We start from the raw sequence: 10692 nt of genomic DNA, 5'->3' as shown, positions 1-10692 counted from the left end.
TTACCTGAGCAGCCAGAACACCTGGACCTGATTTAGATGGTGGGATTTGGGGCTTGGACCTGAGCCTGACGTGATGATGGGATAAGGCTCTGGGGAGCATGGGAGAGGGGTGAGTGCATCTTGCACGTGGGAGGGATGTGAATTGTTTTGTCCAGAGGATGGATTGAGGCAGCCTGTATTTTCCAAAAATTGGCCACGATAGTTTTCCCAGTCCTATCAAGAGTTCGAGTCTATTTCACCTTCCTCGACCTGGAGGCGCCTTTGAGACTGTCTGGTGGCAGTGGTGGAAGTGATGCTGTGTGGCTTCCAAGGCTGCTCATCAAAGGTAAGAGAGTGACCGCCCGGCGTTCTCTTTCCTGGAGCAGGCACCGGGGACACACTGATTGCCCACCTAAGAAGTCCAGCTACCCTGAAGCTGCCAGGCTGCACAAACCGGGTGGAGAGACCACCTGGACACAGAGATGGGCAAGCAGTCCCAGTCCTTAGACATCTCTGGGCACCAGGCATGCAAGGGACCAGCTTTCAGGTGATTCCAGCCACCACGTGCAGCTTCATGGAGGACCCTGAGGGACAGACACACAGATGAGCCCAGCTGACACCCAGAACCCGAGACAGTAATAAAATAATCGTATTTTATTTAAATATCCAAGTTTTGGAGGAGCTGGTAGGCAACAATAGATAGCTGATATGATATTCATATAGCACACAAGGTGTGCTATATGCACACCTTATAAATATATAAAGATATAAAGCACACAAGGTGTGCTTTAGATGCAGAGGAAAGCTTTTCTGAATTAAACGATGATAAATAAAAGTAGCCTGGGTTGTCAGGAGGCAGCTGAGAGACTGGCCTCTGGAATCGGACTGCTTGGGTGTGTAGCATGGGACAGGATACACCACGGCTCCCTGACTCCACGCCCTCGTCTACAGGGGGTCACAGCGACAGTCTCACGCCATCAGGTAGCTCTAAAGGTTGAAGATACGTAGCATAGTGCTTGTCACGTGATACACACTTGTAAGTGTCAGCTGTTACCATCAACATCATATCATTACCACAGAACCAGAAATCAGCCATGAGTCATAGAACAGGGTTCTGTAGGGCGTGGTCTGCAGTCCACCAATACCAGGTCACCTGGGGTGCTTTACTGAGGATGTAAGGAGCACGGTGCCTGTCCTACTCGGTAGCTACCAAATTAGAATATCTGGGGCATGGGCTTCCCTGGTGGCGCAGTGGTTGAGAATCTGCCTGCCAATGCAGGGGACACGGGTTCGAGCCCTGGTCTGGGAAAATCCCACATGCCGCGGAGCAACTGAGCCCGTGAGCCACAACTACTGAGCCTGCGCGTCTGGAGCCTGTGCTCCGCAACAAGAGAGGCCGCGATAGTGAGAGGCCCGCGCACCGCGATGAAGAGTGGCCCCCACTTGCCGCAACTAGAGAAAGCCCTCGCAGAGCCAAAAATAAATAAATAAATACATTAATTAAAAAAAAAAAAAGAATATCTGGGGCAGGAACTGGAAAGCTTCATTCTTCATAAACTGAAATTAGAATACCACAGTTAGAGAATTAAGACTCTAATTTGGCTTTATGGTTATTCCTTTGCGTGTGTGTGTGTGTGTGTGTGTGTGTGTGTCCACACAAGTCCTTCCTAATTGTTCATTTGCAAATAAGGATTTAAGGGCTGTTAAGAGTGAATTTATATTAAGAGTTTTCTTAACAATTTTTTTAGTCCTTGGATTTATGGGTAAAAGTGAGATGGGATCAGGGAGACATTTCATGGTTACAGATCACCTCGAGGACAAGTCTTAGTGTCCTAACAGTAACTTAAGGGATAAATCCCACATTCTCAAGCCCTCTCATTTTTTTTTAAACTTGACTCTTATCTGAGTTACTGTGCAATGATCTAGGGACTTGTGTCATTTTTAGATTCTGTTGGGAGGTAAACATTTTCTTGTACAAAATAGTTTGCCTTTGAGTATTTTGCTAAGGCATGTCGGTGACTTTGCCTCAAGACACAAGTTATTTGGCCCCATTCTCACCGAGAATAAGATGCCTACATATTAAATCTATGAGAAAAAAGAAATGAGAAGATCATTCATCAAGAAAATACCTGTATTATCTGTGTGTGTTGTTATCCTCCGTTTTCCAACTCTCCCAGTGTGATTTTGCCCAGTTTCAGAGCAAACTGTGTGCCTTGCTCAGGACCTAAGACATGAAGGATGCCTGGATAAAGCCAGCTCCCTGGCTGGCGGGCCTGTTGCATACTTGAGTGAGGTCAGTATCGATTTACAGCCAGCTTACAAACTGGACAAGAAGGGCTTCTACTGAGCTGCGACAGATTACAACCTTGCTAGGTCATTTTTTTGAGGGATGAATTGGTTACCTTTGCTCTCGCCCCATCTTTCCCCACTGACTGCCCTCCACGTGTGGAAGGCCTCTTAAATGTCCTTCTCGACCCTTCCACAGGTCCCAGTGAGGGTTAGCCCCTCTTGCTCCGTGCTCTTTGGCGCCCTTGCTGTTACTCTGCCTCTCTCATAATTTGTTTGCCCATTTTCCTAGCCCACTGGTCTCCAAGGCCCGGGGGGAGGGGCCAGGCTCGTGGAATACACTGAATTAACATGTGTTGAATGGACAAATGAGCCATAAGTTGTGAAACATAATTATGTTCTCCTGTTATGCCCTGTCACACATTCTCAGGGCAGCGTTCACGGAGAACCTAATTTTCGTCAAATTTCAGGTAATAGAAAAAAATATTATAAAGGGGATTCTGCTAAAAATAATGCTGACAAACCAAGTCTGACAAATCTCAAGGGTACATGTTGAACCTTGCCAAATTGTGCTCATTTTGATTTATTGATAAGAAGCTAATTCTGCTTTCATGAAAGCAGCACAAAGAAATATTTTTCTATTATATTGATTTATTTGTTCAATAAGTATTTATTGAGTGCTTACTGGGTGTCAAGTGCTATTCTAGAAAAAATTCATAAACAAGACAATAAAAAAGAGAAAGAAATGTAACGCTATTTCCAAATTAAGCCACACAGCTGAACCATTCTCGTACCTATACATATAAACTGTGTTTTGTTGCAAAGGGAGTTGTACAGCAATTCTAAGAAATACAGATTCCTCAGGTGTTATTTCTAAGGAGCGGGCGGCTGGAGACTGAGGGAGGCTGGGTGTGCATCTCACATCACCGGGCATAAGTGGTGGCGCCTAGAGCTGCCCCCCAGAAACCTGTCTTGTGCTATTTCACCATCCAGGTGTCACTGTGTTGGGGAGAAAGCCGTCACATTGGGTTTAGAAACTCAGCTCTTCAGAAAAGCTCTCAACTGACAGCTTCCCTGCAAAGAAGAAGTGAAGTCACGGCCCGGTTCTTCCTTTCCTAGTCTCTGTTTGCAAAAAGCAACCCCAAACTTTTAAAAATCATACTTTCAAATAGTTGGCTCTCGCTTGTTAATAGTTTGCAAACAAGTGTTAAAATTTACTGGCCCATAAAATTGTTTCCAGCTTTTCAGGCACAAAGGTAGAGAAGAAAAACGAGCCCTCTGGCCGGCCTCTCTTCACTATGACCGTGTATACTGGATGAAAACCTCTAGGAGAGGCACGTGTTAATAAGAACAGGATTGGGCATAAAAGGTGTTGCCTCTTGGCCTTCATTCTCCAAACAGATCTCTTTTCACTCTATAACCTTCTGAATTGACTAGCAGCTTTATTTGTAAAAGAAAAGAGCTTGAACTTGATTTGTGGTCTTATTCTTATGAACAGTGTTCACAGAGCACTTCATGCAGTGATCAGGTTTCCTTCCCATCTTACGCAGAAGAAGGATAATTGCGTGACATATCACCAGGTGTAAAAAACTCAGTCTTGCCCCCGTGGTGAGAACATGAATTTAAAATCAGTGCTGTCTATAATGCCATTTGCAGCAACATGGATGGACCTAGGGATTGTCATACTGAGTGAATTGTCAGACAGAGAAAGACAAACATCATATGATATCACGTATACGTGGAATCTAAAAAAAGGGTACAAATGAACTTGTCTACAAAACAGAAATAGAGTTACAGATGCAGAAATCAAACTTACGGTTACCAAGGGGTAAGGGGGGGCAGGGATAAGTTGGGAGATTGGAATTGACATATCTACACTACTATATATAAATAGATAACTAATAAGCACCTACTGTATAGCACAGGGAACTCTACTTAATGTTCTGTAATGACCTATATGGGAAAAGAATCTAAAAAAGAGTGGATATATGTATATGTATAACTGATTCACTTTGCTGTACACCTGAAACTAACACAGCATTGTAAATCAACTATACTCCAATTAAAAAAAAATTAGGGCTGTCTGATAGAATTTTCTGTGATGATGGGAAATTCCACACCTGCAGCTGTTGAGTCCTTGGCACTAATGACTGAGGAACTGAATTTTAAACTTTATTTAATTGTAATTATTTTAAACTTAAATAGCCACAAGTGGTTAGTGGCGACTTTTTGGACACCTTCAGCTCCTGTCATTATGGCGTAAAGGTGACGAGAGCCACTGCTGATGGATGGTTTATTAGAAATCCAGGGCACTGCTGATCTGAATGACTAAGCCTCAGTCCTACGGCTACCAAAACCCCCCAGCACACCTCCTCTATCCAATCCGTCAGGTTAATTTTCTTATCCTTAAAGACCCATTTAAAGCACATTCCTGAACACAGGAATTCACCTTTAGCTGCAGGAGATGCGGAGGTGGCTGTCAAGCCATCAGGATTAGGAATCATGTGTTGTAAGAAAGAACCAACAATGTGGATAGTAAAGAAGGAACCGATTTATTGACCGGCCCTGTCACAAGCCTCCAAAACATGAGTTCCCCCGGGGTGGGCCTCAGTGGGGAGACACCCAAAGCATCTTAGAGCCACATGTGAGCTGAAATTAGGTCCCAAGAACCTATAATTTATATAAACGTCTTGCAAGTCTGATGATATCGCATCATGTATTTTAAACAGCCAGCCTTAAGGGCCTTGTGATTCCTTGCAGCAGTGGGAATGTCAGAGTTTTACATCTGGGGTCTTTCTTGCTTCCTCTTCATTAATCTTTTTTTCCTATCATTTGCTTTTAGATATATTTTTATCTCCTGTGGTTCTTGAGTAATTTTTTAAATTGACCTTTTCTGTTGCTGCCCAGATGAGAGAACTCAGTTCTATCCTCAATATTTTACCCCCTTTCTCAACTATGTGATGAGCTGGCACCCGACTCCTCCAAAATCTCAACTCCAGGGCAGGTAGACTTTTCACGTGCGCACGAACAGAAAGCATTTTTAGGCTTCACAGGCTATTTTGAGGCCTGCTTATCCAAATTTATAGAGTTTATCGGTGGTGTTCAAATTTGGATGGGGCTCCATCTTATATACATTGTATCTTATATACATTGCTGTACATCTTATATACAATCTTGCTTCATATTGTTTTTTTTTTCAATTTCTGATGCTGTCTTGAGTCTTTATTTCACATTTTCCCATCTCATTAGGCTTATCCTTTTAGACGCTACTCTACCTTTCCCAATATGCCCCCCAAATCTTCTTATTTCAACACAGAGATCTGCACCGTAAATCCACTACAGAAATCTACAAGTAATAATGATGAAAATGGGACCTGGCCTACCTTCTCAGGGGGAGTATTTATGACTTGCATAGACTATAAGCCTCTTCTAGTTTGTGTCATACACTGGGGAGAACAGAAGAACGGCTTCTTTCTTTGGAGGGCCTTTGCTTTCCATCTATGCTCACGTCTGCATCCACCTGAAGACTCTCCTCCAGATGGTTTCTCTAATGTTTTTATTTGCCTTGTTACCATGATGCTAAAAACACACACTTGTCCTCTTCTCCCCAAAGTAATGAATTTCTGCTACATCACCATCTAAACATTACTATAACATGACTCATACATGACAACAGCGATTTTTAAAAACATTCTCCTGAAGGATCTACTGTTTCTAGAGCAACCGGTGAAGAGCATCTTTGAAGATTACTAGGGTCGACTCATTGCTGCGGGCCTCCGGCCCCTGGTCTGCCCGCTGCCTCCTTGGTGTCAGCTGTCTCTTCCCAAAGAGGAGCTTATGGCTTTGCTGTGCTTTTGCGTTTTTGCCTCGTTTATTTACCAAAGAAATTGTGCTCCTTTCTCTGTTCACGTAATATTTTCTAGTGAAACCCACGCTGTCATCTCCTTTAGAATTTCACCCTGCATCACCGCCTCTTACTCTATTTCCCTCTGCAGCCAGGATCGTCTAAAATATTCCGTGTATTTATTTGTTTATTGTGTTTACCATCTGTCTTCCCCACTAGAATGCCAACCCCATGGGGGAAGATAACTTTGTTTGTTTTATTTATTGTGTACCTTCCTGGGCCTAGAATAGGGCCTCATACTCCAAGGGTGATAAGTAAAATCTGTGAAGTTAGTAAATGTTCTGCAAAGAAGGACTTCCTCTGCTTTTCACAATTGTAAAAATTAAAAATTAAGCAATGATATCACATGAACTAATCTATGAGAGAATTAATTGAGAATAAACTGTGGTTTTGCATAAATATGTCTAGACCACCGATGCAGAAACCTTTGTTGTCTAGTCCCCAAAGTTTCACTCACTGAATTTTCCTGAGTCATGATTCTCCTCTGCATGAATCGTTTCACTTTACTGTGTGGTGATAAAGCAGGCTTAATTTTTAATTAAGTTGTGATAATAGGGAAGCCAGATGAATCTTTTTAGTTTTTTAATTTGCAAAAGTTTACATGGATGAGCGACCGACTTTCTGAATTGTTCTGGTTTGAGGCTCCTCATTCAATGTGGAAGTCAGGAGAGGAGTTAAGGAAATGATATATAACTAGCTTTTCCCTAAGAGGCTTAGAGATTTGAATTAATATTATTTATGTTTAATGATTAAAGGGCCCCTGGTGGGCTTCCCTGGTGGGCTTCCCTGGTGGCGCAGTGGTTAAGAATCTGCCTGCCAACGTAGGGGACACAAGTTCGAGCCCTGGTCCGGGAAGATCCCACATGCTGCGGAGCAACTAAGCCTGTGTGCCACAACTACTGAGCCTGCACTCTAGAGCCTTTGAGCCACAACTACTGAGCCCACGTGCCACAACTACTGAGCCCGCGTGCCTATAGCCCATGCTCTGCAACAAGAGAAGCCACCACAATGAGAAGCCCGCTCGCCGCAACTAGAGAAAGCCCGCGTGCAGCAACGAAGACCCAACGCAGCCAAAAATCAATAAATAAAAATTTTCAAAAAAGGGGGGGCCCCCTGGCAAGCCAACAATGGATTTAATTCTACTAAAAATATATTAGAGCAAAGTACTGCTGCCGCGCACTCAAAGACCGGAAGTCAAGCATCAACAACCCAACGGGGGTCGGGGTCCCCCTTCCCCGAGGCTAACCTTCATTGGAGGAGTCCTTGGTGACAGCCCACAGGCAGGCGCTCACGGCCTCATAGGAGGCACTCAGCCGCGTGGTGGGGTCCCTCTTTGGCTTGGGCGGAGGCTGTTTCCGTGGTGACGGGAGGCCGCTGCTGTCGTCCAGGCTGAGCACCGAGTGCAGAGGAGACGGGGTGGATGGGCCAGCCTGGGACTGGACCAGGCTGTCTACCGCCATGGGGACCGGGACGGAGCTGCAGTGGAGGCGCCTGGGTCCACCCTTGTCTTCAGCTCTGGGTGTGTGTGTGGGAAACAAACACAAACAGCCCCGCCAGAGAGACCCAGATGCATTATTCAGATGGCAACAATGAACCGGCTCAAGCAGACATAACCACGGCTCTTTGGTAAACAGCCTTCCCGCCGAGGCTGGAGGCTGCGTGCAGCGCCCTGGTGTCCGGCGCGTCCAGAGGAAGCCGCTTCATCCCGCCAGCCCCTGCTTCATGATAAATAAGCACGTTCGAGACTCATCATTATTACTTTAGAAAAAAATCTCACCGGAACCCAAGATGTCTTAAGGAGTGCCACATTTGCTATCAGGCATTCGCTGAGTGAAGTTTTCACACCCTGATTATTAAGCAAATCAAAAAAACCAGAATTTCAATCCGAATGATAATTTCTGGGAAATCCACCTTAATAGAGAGTTACTGATGCATCAAATGCTGGGAGTTATCTCTGTTTGCCCTTGCAAAAGAGTAGATGCTTTACTTAAAACCATCAAAGATTTTCATTTTCCCTGTCTCTCTCTCTCTCTCTTTCCCTTGCCATTTAAATTCCATCAGCAATTATTTAATTATGTGCAGGATTGTTATTTTTCTTCTGTTATTCCATCTGGTTGCCCAATGCCAAGTGAACTGCTGGTATTCAATAAATAAATAGACAAATACTTCTTCACTTAATTTTATATCAGGCAAATGAATACATAATGAAATTGAGAAATTGGGGTGGCTGTTTAGCTCCAGCAGAGAAAATAATAAATATTATTCTGGAAGTCATATAAAATTAATAGTTATTTGGTTAAAAAAAATTCCTTCTGGCTTCACATGTCAATGTAATCATGTGCCAGGGAGATGCCAATGCATTCATTTTACCAGGAGTCTCCGAGCATTTGTTTTTATAATTATATCTTTGTGTGGCAGAGCACCAACAGAGCTGGGATCTACTGCCAGCCAGAGCCAGACGCCCATATAGGAAATGAACTAGCTGAAGATGAAAGCATGGCACTCAGTGGATAATTTGTTTTCCCTGTAATGTTTAATTACAGTTTTCCGTACAAAGGGAATTTTTTCAGTATTTAATCACTGAGATATTTGAGGCTAATTAGTGAGAGACACACTACCACTTCCACTTTAATAAAAAATCATTCGACATCGCAGTCAAGGCGAAGGGGGGTCATTTTCGGTGACAAACAACTAGATATTACTAAGTTCCTATGGAAAAACAAACATCTCCCTGACAGCAAATTAGGATGGAAAGACCCAGGGAGGATGGTAAATCACAGGTGTCCTCGTCTGTCACAGAGAGACAAGAGTGGTAAAGTGGAGAAGGACTTAGTTTTCTTCACATGTCTATTTCAAGCTCAGCATCCAACGTGAACTTTAAAATACAAATCTTTCCCCAGAGCTTTCCTTTTTGGCAAAGAAGATGTGACAGTTTCCTAAGGGAAATATAATACAGGCAACCCATTCGTTGATTTCACTGCTTTTGTGTTTTTAGAGTGTCTTCTCCATTTTGGGGGTCAGGTTTTCAGACGTTTCTAGGAGTCAGCCTTATTTATATACGTGACACTTGCATAAAGATGTAGAGAGCCAAGCTATATATCTTTGCTAAGACGGAAAGATTAGATGCCTTAAAACTTTGTGCTTGAGATGGTCAGTGATGCAAGCACGGTAGGTGAAGCAATTATTTCATGGGACCTAAACTAACACGTGGGGCATCTATTTTGTGGAAGGAAAGCCCAGGAAAAGCATCCTTTCAGATGTCAGGGGGTTTCACGTTAACACACTGCGCATGCATACGTGCTTGTTCCTCTCCCTACAGTCATGAGTGATGGAACTTTGCGTCAAGGACTATTGGCATTTTCTTGACGCCCCAGGATCAATCACGTAGGTCACTGAAGTTGCGCACTATCTGCCTTTACCTTTTGGTTCCTTCCTCTTGCTTGTTCCTGGCCTCCAACTTCTCTTTGTGGTAAGTAGCATTCATTACGTTCCGGAGCCGGTCATTCTCGCGGGCAATGTCCGAGGCGTTCTGAACGACCAGGGCATCATAGGTCTTAAGCCCCAGGTCCTCTGTAATCTGCAGGAAGCTGTTGATGGATGTGACCTCTTGCTGCCTAATGCTCCTTTTCTGATGCAAGTGCTGGCGTGCTAAAAATCCTCTGATAACTTCAGTAAAAGAACACAATGATGGGTCAATGAGAGGAGCAAAAGCAAAAAACCCAGATGTACATCAACAAGTCCAAATACATTATGTTGGAGCAGCTCTAAAATAAAATATATTTAACCCAGTCTAGGACTTTACTAAAACATTCTAATCTTATATTAAAAAAGATATCTACATTCAGTAATGGTAACAGTGGAGGCAAAAATCCTCACCCTGAATGAGATCGTGCAGGTAATATTCTAAGAAAGCTTCCCTCCTTCCGGTGGTAACACAGGCTGAACACTGATGGAAAGAACTAAGTCCGAACCCCAGAGAATTCTGGGTGTGGCTCTCATCAGACCGTTTTGGGGATGCACCAATCACATTATTTTATATCAGATTATAACAGAAACGTCTGAGGCTCACGGATGTAGTCTTTGAAAACCATGCACATATTGTTAACAGGATTGTGACTTAACTCCTAGAAAAACTAACACTGCATTTAAGGCTCTGGGAAGAGATTGTGTAGAAATAAGGGTCATCCTTCCGCTTTCTGGGGAAGCAGGGCTAGAAAAACGTGTAAGAATTGGGGGAAACAGGTGGATGAACACACTTTGGAATCACTTATGTGTCAGTAACAAATGTAAGACTTGAAAATAAAAGTCACGCCCACCGTGTAAAGGCACTGCCATGTGCTAGGCGCTCCAACCCATCTTTCAGTGCCCAAACTCGATGGTCATTCATGTACCAGTATCTCCATTTTGTACCCAAAGAAAGAGAAGCTCAGTGAGGCTGAGAAAATTCCTCCAGGTAAACACAACCAATGAACGGTAGAGCGGGGATTCAGATCTCTGCCCTTATGAGGCCAAACTCTACCTTC

At 43.7% G+C, this 10692-nt stretch overlaps 1 protein-coding gene across 2 annotated transcripts in view; it reads right to left on the bottom strand.

Annotated features, from left to right (window-relative positions):
- MYO16 (myosin XVI) overlaps nucleotides 1–10692 on the bottom strand; it is a 554921-nt gene that overhangs the window by 61328 nt on the left and 482901 nt on the right. For both annotated transcript variants that reach the window (XM_059902572.1, XM_059902571.1), the window contains exons 30-31: nucleotides 9589–9835; nucleotides 7416–7684 (exon numbers count right to left, since the gene is read on the bottom strand). In XM_059902572.1, coding sequence (XP_059758555.1) covers nucleotides 7416–7684; nucleotides 9589–9835 — 516 coding nt within the window. The remainder of the gene's footprint in view (nucleotides 1–7415; nucleotides 7685–9588; nucleotides 9836–10692) is intronic.

The sequence above is a fragment of the Balaenoptera ricei genome, chromosome 18 (assembly GCF_028023285.1).
Source record: "Balaenoptera ricei isolate mBalRic1 chromosome 18, mBalRic1.hap2, whole genome shotgun sequence".
Classification (NCBI taxonomy): domain Eukaryota; kingdom Metazoa; phylum Chordata; class Mammalia; order Artiodactyla; family Balaenopteridae; genus Balaenoptera; species Balaenoptera ricei.
This window is presented reverse-complemented; position numbering and strand designations above follow the sequence as displayed.